Source organism: Corvus hawaiiensis, chromosome 5, assembly GCF_020740725.1.
Source record: "Corvus hawaiiensis isolate bCorHaw1 chromosome 5, bCorHaw1.pri.cur, whole genome shotgun sequence".
Classification (NCBI taxonomy): Eukaryota; Metazoa; Chordata; class Aves; order Passeriformes; family Corvidae; genus Corvus; species Corvus hawaiiensis.
The window spans coordinates 9,545,298-9,564,362 of record NC_063217.1 but is presented as its reverse complement, the minus strand read 5'-3'; the positions used below and the strand labels follow the sequence as shown (position 1 = coordinate 9,564,362).

Genomic DNA, 19,065 nt, shown 5'->3' with positions numbered 1-19,065 from the left:
ACCAGTTTGAAGTCAAAACTTTGATATTTTGTCTAAAAATTAGGTAAGGATAAGCACAGACTGATATGATCTTCATTCCACGGACCAAATACTTGATATTCTGCAGTTTTTTTGCCTTTAAGCCATCTACAGCAATGTCACTGTTGTCAGTAGTGGAAAATTCAAATGGCAAAGCAAACTAAGCTGTTACAAAACTTACTCAAAATCTAGCAGCAAATTCAAGGGAAGAGAGAGCAGAGATCAGTGTCAATCAATTCTTAAACTCACTCCATTAGGTGGTGGCCTCTCTATTTGTTCAGTTAAATATATTAGTAGCTCTCATCAGAAACTTCAATGAAAACCTTACATCTAGAATTCCCTGCAGTATTCCCTCTACAGCTTAGAGCACTAAGATAGTAAAGACTTTGCCAAACAGCCACCTACCCTAAAATGTACATTAACCCAGCAGTCATCATAACATATTGCATAAATTTAATGTAATTAATTGGAAAAAGTATTTAATTTAGAGCTGAAAATATTTATTCCTGTAGACAGAGGCATATTTCACTGTACCACAAGTGTAAGTTTCTGGGCCACTGGGTGGCTCAGACACATTCAGCCATGAAAAAGCTGCAGTGGCTTTTTTTCAGGAATTATCACTTCCAAGAAATACATTATTTTTTCTTATGGTCTGATTTAATCTTCTACAACCCATACCTACCTGCATGCCCACATTAGACTCATTTATTGTGCTAAGCCTGAGCAGGTACTGGCATGAAGGCTCCTCAGAAATACTATTTTTCCTTGTTCCATTAATTCTGTTTGAGAGCAGAAAGTGTCAAAATGCTTGTCTGCTTCAAGCATGACCTATGACTGAGAACATACTTACTCTGGCTTATAATAAAAATACACTTGAACAAGAGCTGAAGTTTTCAGCAGCTGGTATCTACATGGCATTAGTCCTTCACTTCAGCCTGCAAAGGACTACATTAATGACTTGAATTTAAAACTCTGCTGAGAACTGCTTTTCCCTTTCCTGCCAGGACAATTGATGGATTTTCTGCTTTAGAGATGGAGCTCCAGAGGAACATTACTGTACTGTGCTGTTTCTTGCCTCTGAACTGGACACTAGTCTGAATTTTGGGAAATGTTGCTACTTCTGTGGAAAAAGAGTGAATGGTGTGGTAAGGACACTTCCACTTTCTTGTTCTAGTTACTTAATTCCTCCAGACACTTCTTCAATATTATAGTTCTGAAAACTATTTCACCATCTAGTACCAAGGACATTCTAAGAAGCATCCAATATTTCTTTTCCTGATTTAGAATTCTAGTAGAATTGAATTTCTACTCAACTATTACTTCTTTTGAGGTTCCCGATAGACTTTGACTTTCCCCACCATCCTCTAAAACACACGTTTAAAATAAGATATTTAAATCAGAAAATTATCTAACCAAACTCTAGAGGTCTGTTTGCTCCCTAGGTCAGAAAAGCTAAATATTAAAAATATTTGAACAGGTTTTTGTTCTAGTTAGAATGAGTGGTCTGGATCAGAGACATCATGTACACTGCTTTAAGAAGTTTCATTACACAACATTAATATATCAAATAATTCTGCAAACAATTAGGTTTTCACCAGCGAACCTTTGGTTTCCAGTCTTGCAAGTGAATGCCAAGTACTTAGTGATACTTAATAATTTTATTTTTTCCCCCTCAAGTTAGCTTTACAACTGTCTGGCCTTTGAGGAAAGGTGAATAACAGAAACCAGAAAACTCACAGCATTCTATATTAACCAAAGCAGAAAATCCAATTAGTATATATAAAATCCCCAAAGAGTCTGTAATATGGATTTCATATTACAAGTTAGGAGAGTGTTTCCTGCAACACAAAAAAAGTTTGTCTGCAGTATTTCAAATTATCAGATTCGGAAAAAATGTCCTATGACAACTACAAGCCAACATATCCTGCACTGCTCAGCAGGAATAAAGAGATGTGCGCAAATCCCAAGGTTTTATCCGGTTCAAGCTCAAAAAAGTAACTTGCCTCTAAGTAGGAGCAGCTGAAGTGATCTAAGCCTGTGAGTAAGGAAACAGCCTCCACTTTTTGATAACTTACATTCACCAGAGAGATTTTTACATTCCTGTAAATAGAATCAGTGATATCATGATAGGGTTTTCTAAAGAACCAAGCAAACTGACCTTCTCGGATCCAGAGACAGCATCAGCACTACAATAAATTCCAGTCTGCAAGGTCAGACCCAGCCAAGTGGTACTATTGCGCCATGGGCAGACAAAAGAGAAACTGCTAAAAGTGAGAATATCCAGGGGAAACTAAAGCAGGGCTGAAATAGCTGGACTTCTGGGGGGATATAGACAGTACCAGTAAGCACAGGAAGGTGAACTGCAGCAAAGATCCAAAGCACTGAGGAATAACAATAACAATAATCTGATATACTCATGTAACAATAACAAGGCATAACAGAAACCTGTTGCCTGGATATGGACACACACAGATCAAGGGCCTAGTGAGAGACCCATACACGTACTTATGCAGCTCATCTACTAACACCCATGAGACTGAACCACCCTAGTCCATGTAAATGTGAAAGAAACACTTCTTAGGGAACAGAGATGTGACTGCTATGGATCTGACCAATGTCATGGCTTTTTATGGTTCATCCTGGTTATTTCAGCCTTACTGTGATTTAAGAACATGAGCCCTGGGACTCTGCCCTCTGCATCAAAACACTTTTGGTTTTTACATCCTCCTAAGTGCAAACCGTGCAAAAAATGCAGGGAAAATCTTACATTAGAATTAAATAAACCTTATTCTATTTCCCCTAGCTAAACTAAATATTTTCATGTGTGTAAACAGAAAACAAGATTGAAAAAAGGAATGTTGTGTTCCAAGTCAGAGCCTTGATGCAGAGAGATGGCCACATACATACTTCATAGCAATGAGTTCATCCAGTTTCGGGAATCCTGGAAGCCCTTGGGCCAACCTTTCAATAAGTTTGTCGTTCCAGCCGTAAAATATGTCGAACATTACATCATCAGAACATCCCACAGAGTGATGTATATAAAGGATGTTTAGTCCTGCCCATGGAAGAAGTGTAAACATGCCTGCAGTTCATAATCATTGTTAATCTATGAGTCACAAAAGCATCAACACTTCAGTTGCTCAGCATGACAATCAGATTTTTGGACCCACATAGACCTCTCAGGCAGGCATCTTATGTAGCAAGGAGTATATCAGATTATTTCTTTACAGGTTATTTTTCCCCTTTTGCACTGCAAAATCTACAGCAAAGGAAACGCAAATTTACCCTTTTTTTTTCAGCCTACAGCAGCCAGAGGATCACTTACTAATTTCTAATCAGTTCTGTTTAGGTAAATCAGCTCAAGGCAATTCTAACACTTTATATTTACCCTCCAGGACAATTAGTGGTGACTTAAGACCATGGGGTAAACCACAGCTTGATTGGCTGAACGACATCTGGAGTTCACAATGAAAAATACAATTTCTTACAAATTGAGCAGATGCCACTATTTAGAAAATGACAGAACCCCCCCATATGTTGTATAGTCATGTCCACAAAGAATTACTCTTTTAAATACAAAAACTCATAAGATTTTCACTAATATTACAGAACTAGAACTACCACATTCAGAGGAATTATTCTTACCACCTCTACAAAAAACTTATGCTTAAAAATGAAATTTTAAATATATCTACATCTATGAACCCTTAATTAATCTAACCATATCATTCACCTTTCTTTCTTCCTGCTTTCCTAGGAGCAGCTTCACTTCCTTTTTGTTTCTAGGCAGTATCTGATCACTTCTGTTCATGCACTGTATGGTGCGTCTCACACATTATAGTAAGTTCTCATGTGCACAGAATTACTTATTCAAAACCAATTTGTAAAGAGCTGTTTAACAAAACTCGAGGTTAAATTTTTCCCACATGGGTTTAGTATCCTGTTACACCCTATACTGAGAAAGAGTTAAAGTGAATTTCACCTTGTGTTTAATGTTGAAACCAGTACAATATGGAAAATGAAGTTTTTCTTTATATTGAGTCGTGCAGAGCATATTTGCTGTTCATACAGTACTTCATAAGCCCTCATGATTGTGCAAAGCCAAAAAAGGACAAGTGTGCCACAGCACAAACCAGCAGCTTTATCAACAAACAGGAAAACAGCATACAAGAGGCAATCCAGGAAAAGCCAGGTACTACGAAACACGGCTTAAGATGTGACTCATTCTTTGGCACAGTTTCTTTGACTGAATTCCCAGGAATTCCTCTGCATTTCAGAACTGACAAAAGGAAACAGTCATCTAAGGACATCCCCAAGAACACATGGGACCAGTTTCTTACTCAGCACTTACGCAGGTCAAATTTCCCTTAAGTCAGTGGTGTTTTCCTGGGGGAATGCTGGCTTCATCCAAGGCACTACTAATACCAAGTTTTCGGTAATGCTTCATTTTAATATACTAATACATACTACAAATACAACTGTATTATAAAGGATTCTATTTGGTAGCTAACTAAATTCCCTGGTGGTTGATCTAAGGATATCACTGCCCCATCTGCAAACATGGGATCGCTGAGTTTCCTTGTAGTTTGCTACTTAAATTGGCAGGAAACGAAACATTTCTCCATTACCAGGGCTTCATCATATGTTTCTACAAAATATTTTGACAGTCAGCAAAAGCAATCTCACTCCAAATTTGTCATTTAGCTCTGATTGTAACACAATAATGAAAATACAACATGAAGTCTATCTGGTTTTTTTGCTTTTCTAATGGATATGAAAGTGATAAGGTACAAGTATTTCAAAGCAGGAGCTTTCTTCACAGCAAAATTAGCATCTTAAGGTTCTAGAATATAACTCTGTACAAGTAAAAAGTCAAAATTTGTATTCCCTCAACTTCCACACAGATTTTTCATTGTCCTTAATCATTTGATATTTACAGTATTAGACGCAATAGCAAATATGCCAGAGACCTGTACCATAAACAAGTACTTTATCATTTTCTGTCACACAGGTCTTCTATGCAATAAAATTCTATAAAATTCAGTTATATTTTTAGAATCAGCTAACGAGCTGGTTTGAATTTATTATTCCTAATACTTGGGATAATTCTTTCTAGCATAATTAAGGTGACAAAATAATGACTTTCCACCTCGAAAAAGCTTAATTGAATCACAGGATAATTCATGTTGGGAGGAATCTCAGGAGGTCTTTAGCCCTTACTCCAGCACCCTATGTTTGATTATCCTTACAGAAAAATAGTTTTCCCTGTACTTGATTGCAACTTAGGTTGCTTGAATTTGCACCCATTGTCTTCATGAAAGGCTGAAATATTCTATCTTGTGTTTCATATGCATCATGAGGCTTCTGATCCATCACCAGTGCAACTGACAGTCTCAGCTTTGAAATTCACTATCTTTTCCTTTCATCATGTTCCTGTTCCTGTAAATTCTTCCACACAAATTATTCATTGCTGTCTTTTTACCCTGAGACCTGCTAACACAGGAGGCTGCTTTCTATCACATTATCTAAAGTCTTCTCTTTTTGCTGCCTCCACCAGTAGCATGTGGTGATTTTCACTTGCTGTATTTTGGGCACTTGGCCCAGAAACATCTCCTGTGATTGTGCTGAACCTTGTGTACTAAGGCTGTGTGCACACATGGAGCTCCACGTTGTACATGTTATGATGCACACGCATACACGTACACACAATAAACACTATTGCAAATAGTAACAAATGCAACCTGGGTCTTAATTTTGTACTGGTTTAAGGCTTTTTCCTCCCAGCTGGTTCCACCAGAATGGTAGCATGGACATAACGAAACCAATCCAAACCATGCTTTCTCTCAGTCCAGCTTATCATACTCTCCTCTTCCTATGAGAAATACTACAGCAGCATTATTCTCTGACAGGGATATTCTTGATTAACAAGTTCTGTCTCTACGTCACCAATAAAAAAGTTCTCCACTGCAAGGGCGCCCAGCAGGCACTAGTTTGTTCAGCGTCAGCCACTTAGTTTTGCCCTCATCGATTCATCCTGAGAGTATAAACACTGGCTGGTGATACTGATTTCGACGACCGAAGATTTTGTTCTCTTCGAGGTCCTTGCTAAGGAAGTTCCTCCTCTATACCTGCACAGGTACCCGGCTTGTGAAGAGGGATGTTCTTCTTTGCCTGTGTCTGGAGCCATTCCCTCACAACCGATGCAGACACACCAACAGATGATTCCTGGGTGTTTCTTCTCCTGCTGCTGCCCCGGGCATCGGGGCCGGGATCGGTCGGAGAGGTGAGAGCTCCATCCCGGCCGCCCCGGGGCCGCTCGGGCAGGCGGCGCGGGTAGAGCGGAGAGCCCCGGGGTCGACGCCAGCGGGGAAAGTCCCGCTCCGAGCCGGGAATTCCCGCAGCGGCGCCGGAAGGATGCCGCGCTCCGGGGCTTTCGCAATGCGGGGCCAGCGCCGCCCGCCAGCCCCCCGAGGGACCCTCGCTCCGCCGGGACCCCTTCTCCCCCTCAGAGCCCCGCCTGCAGCCGCCTGCCCGCATTCCCCCCGTTCAGCCGGGACTTCCCCCGTGCCCTCGGAGCCTCCCGCTCGCCCCACGCCTCTCCCTCGCCCCCAGGTTTCTCCTCCCGCCCCCAGCGCCGGTTCTCCCGCTCGCCCCTGCCGGGGTTCCCCGGGCAGCGCTGCCCCCGGGGTCGCATCCCGCGCTGGCCGCGGGGGAAAGCGCTCCCTGCTCGTCCGGGGCTCTCCCCGGGGGCGGAGCTCGGCGCGGCCCGGCCCCAGCTGTAGAAAAAAGCCGCCGCACAGGCGGGTCCTGCGAGCCCTTAAGGGGAGCGGCCGCCTCCTCCCGCGGCGGTGAAGGTGGAAGAGTGAAACTTCTGCTTCGGCCCTGCTCGGCTCCGGGGTTTTATGCACTTGTCCGGGCTCCTGCTCGCCCTGGAGAAGGAAGAGAAGGAACCTGCCCCGGCCATGTGCTCGGTAAGCGAGGCCGGCAGCACAGACCCCTTGGTGACCCGGTTTAGGCAGGTGGAGGAGACGCTGGAGAAGCTGCACCGGGAAAACAGGAGCTTGAAGAATAAAGTGCCTCGGTACAACGCGCTCTGCACCTTGTACCACGAGTCCGCGCAGCAGCTGAAGCACCTCCAGCTGCAGCTGGCGGCCAAGGAGGCGACGATCCGGGAGCTGCGGGGCAGCCTGGCCCAGCAGCGGCTGCCCCCGGCGCCGGGCGGGGATGCGGCGGCGGGCGCGGAGCCGGCCCGCTCGCTGGTGGAGAGCCTGCTGGAGCAGCTGGGGCAGGCCCGCGAGCAGCTGAGGGACAGCGAGCGGCTCTCGGCGCGGAGAGTGGAGGCGCTGAGCCAGGTAAAGCCGAGGGTGCGCAGGGAGCGGCGCAGCATCACCGCGCCTTTCCGCGCTGCTCCCTAGAAAGCGAGGGACTTGAGCGCAGTAGGGCCAGTGGTGGTGCGGAACGGAGGGTGCGGGCGTTCTGCCCCCAGAGCGCTCGCTGGGTGCTGGGAAGAGCTGGGGGCGCGCAGGAACCAGCGCTGACAGCGGGGGCTGAGCGAGGGTTTGAGCCCCGCCGAGCGATGCCGCTGCCTTTGACAAGACTTGCTCCATCCCCAGGTGCCCAAAGCAACTCGCCCGTCTGTATCCAATGGTAGCTCCCCCTGCGTTAAGATCAAAAAGGCAAACTATAAAATCCTAAACCAAAAGCTTAGCATGACACTATAGATCTTCATGCAACTATTTTCATAAGGAGAAAGAAAAATAGTAAAAAACTCCCTGAATTTAGCACATGCAACAACTTCATTCTCAAAGATAATCAGCTGATGCCACCAATTTTTCTATAAAAGTGGTTTGTTTAAAGTGCTCTTAGAAATGGATTTTTGTATTGACACTAAGGTAGCACATTCATATTTGAAGAAGTAACTGACAAGACTGGATTGTGAGGAGAGAGATTAGGGAAATCAGTATCTTTCTTGACAGAAGAAGTCTCAAAACGGCATCCCTCCCCATCCAGCACAAGTGCTGCTTTGGTTACTGTCATTAAGACTTTCCCAGGTTCAGTCTGAAATACTCAAAGATTTTTAAAGCATTTATTTCTAGATGAAGCTGTATAAAGTAATTTCCAAACCGAGCAGCAGTACTTAAAACTGAAACAAGTGTTTTTGTCATAAGTAATTTCTTGACCTAATGCTTATACAAAACATTTTCAATATATGACACTCACCTAAAATACATTTTAAGAAGTTAATGTTTGAAAATTTATTATAAGAGATGATCTCACTGACACTTTGCAGACAGATGACAAACCTGTGGTATCTGAACATATTTGAAAGGCTGGTGCTGAATATCTTTAAAGGGGAAGTTTAGCATTTAGCATGATGCTAAAGAATTTAAATGTCAGTAATAAGAACAAGTGCTGTTTATCTATATTAAACATTAATATTTATTTATTGAAAGAATAAAATGTTATGCCCAATCAGAACACCAAAAGAATTGGCACTAAATAATAACCAAATAAAAAAGACATTTTTGTTAAGTCAGAGACTAGTGTGCTGGCAAAGATGGGTGATCCCAGTGGTTTACAGCTCTATTAGCACTCCTGAGAACTGGAATGGTAGAGCTGAGATTGTAGCTGTCTCATGGTCTGCCACTCCACGGAGATCCCAGATTCTGGAGGAGCAGTGCTGCAGAGGTTTCTAGTACCAGCATCTGCTCCTTCTTGAGGGTGTGGAGTACAGCTTGTTTTTCACAAAGTCAGGACCAGTGCCTTTCAGGTGCATTGGAACTACAGGCGGTTTGCTCCAGTCACCAAGCAAACCTCTTCCTTCTCAAAACACCTACAGAGATGTTAATGCAGTGTGGATGATCCCACAGAGCTTCCAACAGGACAAGGAGATGTAGAAACAAGTTGCTTCCTCGGGGTGTATCAGACCCCCTCATGTACCTGGGAGTCAGCTGTGGCCAAACTAAAGCCTCTGCTGCCACATGGATTTTATTTTCTGCTTGTTTGTCCTTACCTTACCCATTCCCATCCTTTCCTAGGTGGGAAAGTTGCTCTGTGTACTGCCTCTGCTTTGTCCTTGTGACAGTGCCAGGCAGTGAATACACTTCACTGGATTCACTGGATTTGATGACTTTTCAGTTCTTTTTTTTTTTGACAAAAATCTCTATTATCTGATAATTTAGTGTGCGGGACCAATAAATATTTTTCAGTCTCCACAGTTATTAATTTTAAACTACTCTGTTTCTTGTTTTTGTTGCTGCTGTATAGTCATAAAATCTTCCTGAATTTTTGCTGCTTGTTCCTCCATTCTACTGATTAGAAAGTGTTTCCATGGCTGCCTGAGCAGTTTTGATTGATTGATCCATCAGTTTCAAGGTCTTGTGATCATACAGAAATGAAATGGATTTATTCTACTTTTTCAGTACTTTGCAATGAGTACAGGAGCAATAAGGAATTACTGCAATATGGAAGTCAGACATATTTTGGCTCTTGCTTTTAAATAACTTCCCTTCCCCCTCTGTTTAGGAAGTGCAGAAGTTGAATCAGCAGCTAGAGGAGAAAAATGGAGAGATACAGCAGATGATAAATCAGCCTCCATATGAAAAGGAGAGAGAAATCTTACGACTGCAGAAGACCTTGGCAGAGAGGGAAAAGGCTCAGGCCACCAGTGATGTTTTGTGCCGTTCACTCACTGATGAAACTCACCAACTTCAACGCAAATTAGCATCCACAGCAGAAATGTGTCAACATCTGGCAAAATGTCTAGAAGAGAAGCAAAGAAAAGAGAAGGGGAATTCAGATGACCAGATACCTACAGAAAGATCTAATCAGGTATTCTTACAGCTACTATGTGTCTCTAAAGTCTTATTAGCTTCTGAGGTGTTAATTATAATATGATAGCTGTAACTGGGGAATGGTGAGAAACAGCCTTTAAATAATGTCATGTAGGGTGTTAAGACAGCCATGGCAATGGTAAATAGTTCAGCGCATCTAAAATTTGGGATGGAACCACTTGTCTACCACTTCAACTCTGGCCATCTCATCATCAGAGGCTTTTTTTGGAGAGGAGAGCTAGAGAGGTTCCATCCAACCTCAGCAATGCCACAATTACAGTTCTTTCCTCTATACACGGGGACAGTACCTACCTTGTAGTACCCCTGCTTCTGTGCAGCACTAGGTGGTCCTGTGATTTTGAAGCCGATCTCTCCTGATTACTTCTTTAAGCATCAAAATCACAAAACAAAGTAGAGATATTTCAAAGTAGTATTTATATTAAGAACTCTGTAACATGTGGTCTTCTCAGATCAGGATTTGGCTTTGCACACGTAGTACAGACCTACAGAAAGTTGGTTTGGGGAATATGACTCTAGGTGTCTTACCTTTTTTTTTTTTTGGCTCTGGGATTCCCCCAGCCTCTGAGTGCAGGGCAATGTTTCTCTTCGGGAGGGATGTTTAAAAAAAATGCTTTATAATAGGACAGTGCCAGAAATGCTACTGCAGGGCACAAAGAAACACCTGGCTTTTGGTGTACTTTGCTAATGGCTGTTGAGGCTTCAGTTGAATTTCTCAGCATAGGGCAGAGGTAGATCATTGTTCTGTTGTTCCTGAAGTCCTGATGGCTGAGAGTCATTAGGTAATTCATTAAAATACCATACGGAAACAACATTAGCAGTGCTGCCTCTAGTAACAGATCAGAGTATTGAGTAGGGTGCTACAGACAGTTCTCACGAAAAAGAGTAATTCTGACTTATTCTCTTACTGCTACATGGCGGTAATGCTGTTTTTCACATGACCACTCATCTGTGCTGTTGTGATGAACTCTACACATGCTCATGTCTGCTTTGTCAAACATTCCAGCAGTGTTTCCAAAGAAAATTTATTCACATTAAAGTTACTTGTTAGAAATAGGGGTTGAGCAGATAGATGAGAAAAGGACTTTTTAAGGGACTTGAAGCATTTGGCATTATCATATTTAACATGTAATTGATAGACAGGAAACTTGATTGACTTTGATATATGTAATAAGAAGCTAACCTTGTACAGTGGGGACTTCCCTGTTGAAGAGGAGAAATTTCAGATGCCATTACTAGCTGATTCTAGGGAATTTTACACAAAAGTGTTCTATATTACTCATGTACACTGGGGTTTTTTTAAGCAGATGTCACAACTGTAAAAAAGAGGTATCATTTTAGTCAATTATATAGCAAGCAGGGTTTTTTCCCCTCAGTAATTTCTTCCTAGTACTGGCCAAAATTGACAGTAATAACAAAGCAAGATGAAGGCATATCTGTGCCTTTGTCATACATTCTCCCACTCCAGACAAGTAGTAGTTTTCCAAGGAGTTTGTCTAAACTGTTAAACTCTGTTGTCATCAGGTCTATTTAAAAGCAGTACCAAGGTCACAAGAAACAGAGTACATTTTTGCTTTTCTTAATAATAAAAGTTGTAGGGTATACTATTAATATTTAGAAATAAACCATATAGGAATAATAGACCTAGATGTATGTCATTACACATAACTTAAAAAAACCCCATTACTTCCAGTTTCACAGTATAGCCAAACAGCATCTGAGATTTTTAAGTTAAAGTAACATCTAACTTTATCTGAAAATTACAGCTTTTAGACAATGAAACTTCACTTCGAGCTCTTATCTGCAACCTACAAGAGGAAAACAGGATGTTAAAACAAAAAGTAGCTCACGTGAGTACTTTCATTTTGTTACAGATTAATATTTGTTAAGTATTTTAAATTAGAGTAAATTTGGAATAGATAAGGTCTGGTTAATCTAATTAAATGGCAGTTTAATGCAAGACAGTTTTTCTTAGTCATTTCAACATGGCACATAGTTTTTGTTCCCTTAGCTAAGAACAATTTGCTACATAGTTTTTAACATAGTGGGTTTTTGTTGTTAAAAACACAGTGCAGAAGAAAATTTTCATGTTCCTTCCATGGATCAGTATTCCAACCCAGAAGAACAGCACTAGGCCCAGAGTAACCACCAACCCCTCCCTTTCCATATTATTTAATACTGTCCCTTTGGACTGGGAGATGGGAAGGCTGCCCATGAAGAGTCTGCACAACCATCTCCTGCTCTCCTGCACAGTGACTTACCCACCCTCAGGGGTCGAGTCAGCATGTTGCATTATCCCCTAGAGAATTTTGGCCCTGCACAAATAGACAGCCTATAAAACCTTGGAAATTTGTGTCCTCCTGTTCTTCATGCCTCTCCTGGATAAACTTGCAGGTGGAAGATTTAAATGCAAAATGGCAGAAGTACGATGCGAGTAGGGATGAGTATGTGAAGCGACTCCACTTGCAGCTGAAGGAGATGAAGTCACAGCTGGAGCAGCACCATGGTGGAACTTCAGCACAAAGGAATTCTGACCTGATGCACAAGGAGATATTCCGGTTAAACAAGCTACTGGAAGAAAAAATGAACGAGTGCATAAAAACCAAGAAAGAACTAGAAGACATGAAGAAGGCTAGTGAAGGAGATCATGAGCGCATACAAATGCTGGAGCAACAGGTCATTAAGTTTCTTTTTCCTAGAGATGGGAATTCTTAGTGTCTTCCCAGACCACCGAAGTCCAAGGGGGAGAAATGGATTTTTTTTTTTTGACATTTGCCTGTTTTTGGACATTTGGCCATACAGATACGTAACAACACAGATTTAAAGGAAATCTTACTACTTAAAGAACCCCATGCAGTTCTGCTGGCCTTAATACAGAATATGAAAGATCTGTAAAAGAAATACAAACAGCATTGAAGTACAGATAGGATAGAGAAGATAATACTGAGATTCTGGGAATAGGTAACCAAGGAATCATAGCCTCAGCTTTTCAATCTAACCTGCCAATGCTCTAATTTATAAAATATTAACGTAATAATTCAATTTCAGGTCCTGGTTTATAAAGATGATTTCACATCTGAGAGATCAGACAGAGAACGAGCACAGAGTAAAATACAAGAACTTCAGGCGGAAGTTGCATGTCTGCAACACCAGCTAGCAAGAAGACAGGTAAGAAAGCAGCATGCTCCTTTTTTAATTTAAGCATGTCAACAGGACTGAAGACTAAAATATACTTTTAAATATATTTTAAAAATATCTTAGTATTTCTAAAAGAGTTTCAGCTCAGTGCAGCTATCAAAAACTTAGATTATTTCATAGTCAGTTCTGGTGGAGATGCTTCCCAGTTCAGATGTAATACCCCTTTCTAGTCCATTTTCCTTCTACTTTTGGATCAACATAGTAAGGGTGAATTCTTAGAAGGCAGAGGACAGCCGTAACTCTTGGCATCTTTAAAGTAGCACATTGGCTGTATTCTGTGTTTTCTACAAACCTTCTTTAGAACTATATTAACACTGAAAAAACTGATCAATAATTTATTTACAAGTCCTCTGATAAATATTTGAGTGGTGTTTCAGATAAAGGTGATAAAATATCACCTGTTAAAGAATATATTTTTACTGCATCTTTTTCAAGAGCTCTCCTTTCTCTTTCTAGGACTCAAGGGACACAAGTAGTCATTTCAGAGTTCACGCTGGTAACCAAAATAATTTGTACGTTCAGACGAATGTCGAACATCTACGAGGCAACAGCCCGGGCCAGACAAGCACGAGAAGAACAAACTCACAGTCTGAACAAGCTTCTCCTCCTGGGGATAATGGAAACTTGGGATCTGAAGGCAGGGCACAGGGTGAACTCAGATGCCCTCATTGCATGAGGTTTTTCAGTGATGAACTCAGTGATGAATTCCTCAAACATGTTGCTGAATGTTGTCAGTGACCACAGGATGTGAGGGGTGTAAGTTAATCACTACTTTTATAGACATAAAACTTGCTCTATACATATCTCCTACAGTCCTAAAAGAGAATAATTCAAATGGAGAGCTCTGGGAAATTAGGAGGATGAACAATACCTACCTCTTGCTTGATTTTGCCTTCTCTTGGACTGTGTGAAAGGCTTCAAGAGAAAGCATTTTTCTGAAGAATTATTTTTGACAGCTACAAGGAAGGCAAGTGTAATGCAGATTCTACTACAAACTAAACTGAAACCTACGGTGGTAGTTCAGCTTCAGAGCGCAGCTTGACTTTATTTGGATCTAATTCTCTACCGCAGTCTGATGGCTTGTGAAAAAAATTACTGAACTTGAAATTTTCCTCCTCTTCCAAAAAATGTAGGCTGAAGAACATTTTGGCAGAAGATAAGAAAAAGCTTACTGTGCTGTATCTGGATTAAAAGTGAAAGTATTTTCTTGACTCTTGAGGCTGAACTTTCAGACATCTAATCTGAAAATCCTTCTGTTTAATTGAAATCAGAAGAAGTGAAGAAAACATAAAAGGGCTGGTTATTGACTTAAAACCAGTCTGCATTTTTTGCACAGAAACAAGGTACAGGGATATTTATATTTTCTGTGCCAGATTTGTAAATGTATATCTGTGTAATTATTGATTGTATTCCTATTTGACGTAAGGATTATTTTTATAATAAAAATGATTGTGCATTTGCTTTACTACGTTAGTAAAGGGGTCAAAACATCTCTTTTGGTGTAAGTATTTAAATGTGAAATAGTCCCAGTAACTACACTAAGGGCTAATTAAATGTCATGGTTTCAGATATGAGTTATTTCATTACTTTAGTGATAACCAGCTTCTCAGACTATTTTCAAATATGTTGAAAAAAAAAAAATCATTCCTCATCTCTGAGCAGAAGATTGACCTTTCAGAGGCACAGGAAGACATTTAACCCCCTACCCTGCCACACACATGTGACTATGCCAGTGCTACCTTGAATTTCTTCTTGTCTGCACTGGAGAGAACCTTAACATCTAGCAGGGGACTGCTTTGAGAAGAGTATCAGCAATTAAAGTGTACAAATATAAGAGGTTTTTGCAGCCTTGGCTCCACGTGTTTCTCACTGTGTCAGAGCAGGGGTTAAGGAGGGGATAGAAAGTAAAGGTCTAGTGCAACCATCACACTTCATAATTAAAGAAAACTTGCTTAGTGTAACAACACTCCTGTCCTCTGCTTTGCTTCATTCCCTATTCTACACTTCAGGAGGAATGTGGATATTTTTCTGGATATTTCCTTTTCAGGATCCTGTTGCAGCCCCAAAAGAAGATGATGGTTTATGCCACTGTTGTGGGATATTACCAAAAGCAATGCCTAGGCCTTTGCATGCAGCAATGGTTGCTATTAACCTAATCTACAACTGATTGCAGTCCTGTGATTCACTACTAGCTTGTTCTTCCCAACACAACATGCAAAAACATGCAGAAAGTTTTATTTCTTTCTCTTTTTTTTAGTGACCATTTTTTACATTGCCTTTTAAGGTCTTAGAGATCAGAGGCAGCCCAGAGAATATAAGCTGAGAAACATGATTAAACTTCCTGTGGCATAAGCTAATCTTACTTTTTTTGACTGTTCTCATTAGACAAGCCTGGTTTACAGCTTCAATGTACATCAAGATGTAAACTGTAGTGCCAGTGATTGATACAGCAAAATAGGGACTTGACTTTTGTATTGACTCACACTAGAAGACACTTAAGAAAACACAACAGTAAAGTAAGTTAGATCTTGGCATCTTGGCAGTACCTTTTTTTAATTGCATTGAGATGATGACTGCTTTAATATATATCAGAAGCTGAAGTCTGCTGTAGGTTTCCACTGATGCTAATCCCTGTGGGTATAGAGTTGGATAGACTGACCTACAATAAGAAATAACAATTTCTAATAAGAAATAGATGCAGGAATTAGATAGGTGAATCTGCAGTACACAAAAATTAATAGTGCTTATCCTTGTGGATTTAAGTTCTGTGAATTAGTCCCCAGTCAAAGCAGTGGTTAGTTTCACACTAATCCTGGGGAAGGAGAGCACTTCAGTGCTGGGAAACTGGATATACCTACAGCAAGGACAACACTGGACCAACAAACAGGTGAAGTTACCGATCAAGCACAGATTAAAGCTACCACATAATGCAGTAAGAGCAATAAATGAGGACTGGCATTTGACTATCTGTGGCATAAATCTAGGACAAATCTGCTGGTTCTCTGTACAAAAATACCTCTCTTCAGAGCTCTTTGACTTTACTGAGATTTTTGGGTTTTTTTCCCCAGCTGGTAAAAAGTATAACTCTTTCTTGTTCTGGCTTAATCAAGAAACATTACACTATGAAGAACTACCAGTGTCTTACAGGCAAATGTTTGTTTCAGATGATGGGCCATAAACTATTGCTCCTAAGAAAAGCTGTCTGTTATGCAGTGCTTTGACTTTTACACCAAATTCACTGGTAGATCTCTTGATAAAACACTACAAAACCTTTACCTGCCCTCTCCTCACCAGGCAAAGCATACACACCAAGGCATCCCCAGCAACTGCCACCACCCCCTACCTGCACAAGTCACATTCTTCAACTTATAGACCAGAATGCATAAAACCTGTCAGCTTCACTATCCAACACTGAAGTGAAAGTGGTTGTGAGTTTCCAGCAATTCTGAACCCTCTAAATTAAGGAAAGCTCCTTCTGGTCTCACACTGGTACTCTCTTCTTGTTGGATGGTTGTCCAAATGGAGTATCTTACTTGGTTAAATGTTAACATCAACCCAGCTCCTTTCCTAAAACAAAGCAATAAAGGCATAATGAGTAAGAAAGTAACTGCATACAGTGAAAGGAACTTCAATAGCATAAACTTTGTGAACTTTCATTATCCATTTGTACTACACTCGTTCACTGAAACACGTCATCTGTAACACTGCAGAAACACATCCTCACACAAGAGATTCTTGAAATCATACAGAAAAACTGTGTATGTGGCTTAGTTCCTTATTTGCTGTATTGTTAACAAAAGGCATCCAAGAGAAATGAACCCTGTTTTCAGGCAAAGTTAATGCCTGTTTAGGCTTCTGTAGATCTCTCATTCAGGTGAACACTGCCTGTACTGCCGTGGCATGCCAATACCAGATAGAAGGCAGACAGAGGTATCACTGCAGTTCCACAGAGGCTGAGAGCAGGATAACTGCCTCTTCTGGGACTTGCAGGAATGTGTCTTAACATATTAACAGCTGCCAAGATGGATTTGTCCAATTACCTTCATGATTAGTCCCTTCTCCTAAAATTTCTCCTTCACCAAATAACTGTCCCCCAGTTTTGCTCTCCAAACCAACCTGAGTCCAGGCCCACGGCAACTCAGCTCCTGAGGAGCTGTCTCACCTCACCAGCAATGAGATTTTCAGACTGTATAATCTCCAGCTGGCTCTCATTTCTCCTGGACCTAATTATAATGTACCTTGTTCGGGATTTTAAAGTAAAGGCTGTTTACTAACAACCATGTTGGTTGCCATGCAGAAGTGGGCCCTTAGCACACAATCACAACAGCAGCTGTAGGCAACACTGACTCACTGCATCTTAGAAAATACAAATGCAAGAAGCCTCAGAAGTCAGTCCCTACCCTTAAAGCCCCAAGGGAGAAAAGATGAACAATAATGCTCTTTCCTTTAGCATGGGCAGTACAGAGCCTAAAAGGTCTATCAAATAACATGCAACTTCTAAGACAAGGTCTGCTTCCCCCTTCGATGATTTAGGATATCATATCTTTTAAAATAAGCCTTAAATGATGCCTCAAGATTAGGTGCTCACTAATAATAAAACCAACTACAAGAATAAAATTCGTTCAAGAAGCAGATACCTATGCTCTATGCTTTTTTTTTTAAAACTTCCATTTCCTGTGGCTTTGCTGCATGTGTATATATAGAAAGCAAGGGAAATTCCAAACAAGATGCCACACCATTATACTCAGAACAGCAGTGCTTCTCATTCTAAAAAAAGGGAAGTCTCACATGCTTTTTCTACAAAATCTATGTGAATTCAAAGTATGCTGTAGTAATATTTCATAGTACCATGCTCCAGTACCTATAAACTGGGGCACAGAGGGTGTTTCAGCTCAAAACCTAAAGCGTAAGAAATGCTTATGAAGCACTAGGTCAGTTCAGCAGTATCTCAGCAGAGCAACGGGATATAAGGTTAAGCACTCCTGCCTTCTAACCTGATGCCTCAAATTCCTCTCTGAGGGCAGAGCACAGCCCAGCACCCTCACTGTAGCATTCCCTGAAGCAGCCTGTCCTGGGGGTCAGGGCTCCAGCAAGGTCAGGTGGGGATTTACAGGGTGCTGCAGGAACTGCTTAAACAGGAGCTCCTGGAAGCACTAACCACCCCAAGGGGCACAGCACTTGTGTCTCCACTCCCACTGCTGCTCAGTGCATTATTCACCCTTTCTCATTAGTCCACTTTTTACCTCTCTTTTTACACTTGCTGGTGAGAAGCTGCTGGTGCAGGAACACTTCACACTATGTGAAGGATGTAAGGTGTCGATACAGGCCAACAGCCTCCCTCAGGACCTTGAGGTATTTCCATGTCACATGGGGCTCTGGTGTGGAGAGCACCAAATCAGATGGGGTTAAAAGACAGCTGATTTCAAATGGGCGTTTTTGGTGCCTTCTAGAAGCGTGTACTTAACCACACTCATTGCCTCACCACCCTTCCCCAGACCAACATTCCAACACATCTTCTGCTGATAGCTGGGCCAAGCAGAGCAGCTGGCTGCTCATGCTGACCCCCACCTCCTCAGAGTCACAGGAGCTCACCTTGCTTGAGGCTTTCACCCTCTCATTTCTGAAGGAGTGGGAGGGAGGAAAGAGCAGTGGGACCCTACTCCACCATCCTGCACTTATCAAATCTTTGTCAAATCTATCTTCATATAGAAAGCATTTCAATTGCATTTTTTTTTAAATCACAGGTAGACACCTTAGTTACACACAAATATCACAGGTCATTTATACAGGAGGGGCACCAGGCAGCCTGGTGTGTGCCCCATCAGCTCTTTGGCCAGCACTGGCACACCCCATGCCTGCTTAGCTTCTTGGTTCCTGCTGCAGCCAGACTTCCTTCAGCCCCATCCTCAAATTCCCCTGCACAGCCTAAAATGGCACACCTGAACAGAACAGTTGTCACTTTCTCAGCTCCACAGTAGTCTGGACTTGGGCAATACCC

The 19,065-nt window shown here is 41.6% G+C and overlaps 1 protein-coding gene across 2 annotated transcripts; it reads left to right on the top strand.

Moving 5' to 3' along the window:
* The first annotated feature begins 6,829 nt into the window (after positions 1-6,829).
* On the top strand, positions 6,830-14,560 carry TNIP2 (TNFAIP3 interacting protein 2). Of its 2 annotated transcripts, XM_048305083.1 has the most exons (6): positions 6,832-7,370; positions 9,544-9,849; positions 11,636-11,719; positions 12,264-12,545; positions 12,918-13,037; positions 13,524-14,560. In XM_048305083.1, the coding sequence occupies exons 1-6, from the start codon at positions 6,921-6,923 to the stop codon at positions 13,803-13,805; spliced, it is 1,524 nt and encodes a 507-aa protein (XP_048161040.1). In that variant the 5' UTR covers positions 6,832-6,920; the 3' UTR covers positions 13,806-14,560. The 2 variants fall into 2 exon arrangements, with proteins under 2 accessions (XP_048161041.1, XP_048161040.1); XM_048305084.1 differs by lacking the exon at positions 12,264-12,545 and having other exon boundaries at positions 6,830-7,370.
* The last annotated feature ends 4,505 nt before the right edge of the window (positions 14,561-19,065 follow it).

What these genes read in the sequence shown, in the direction of transcription:
- TNIP2 (XM_048305083.1), top strand. Translation starts at nt 6,921, where the DNA reads ATGCACTTGTCCGGGCTCCTGCTCGCCCTGGAGAAGGAAGAGAAGGAA. An exon ending in CTACAGAAAGATCTAATCAG is followed by an intron (nt 9,850 to 11,635) that starts GTATTCTTACAG and finishes TGAAAATTACAG; the next exon opens with CTTTTAGACAATGAAACTTC. An exon ending in ACCAGCTAGCAAGAAGACAG is followed by an intron (nt 13,038 to 13,523) that starts GTAAGAAAGCAG and finishes TTCTCTTTCTAG; the next exon opens with GACTCAAGGGACACAAGTAG.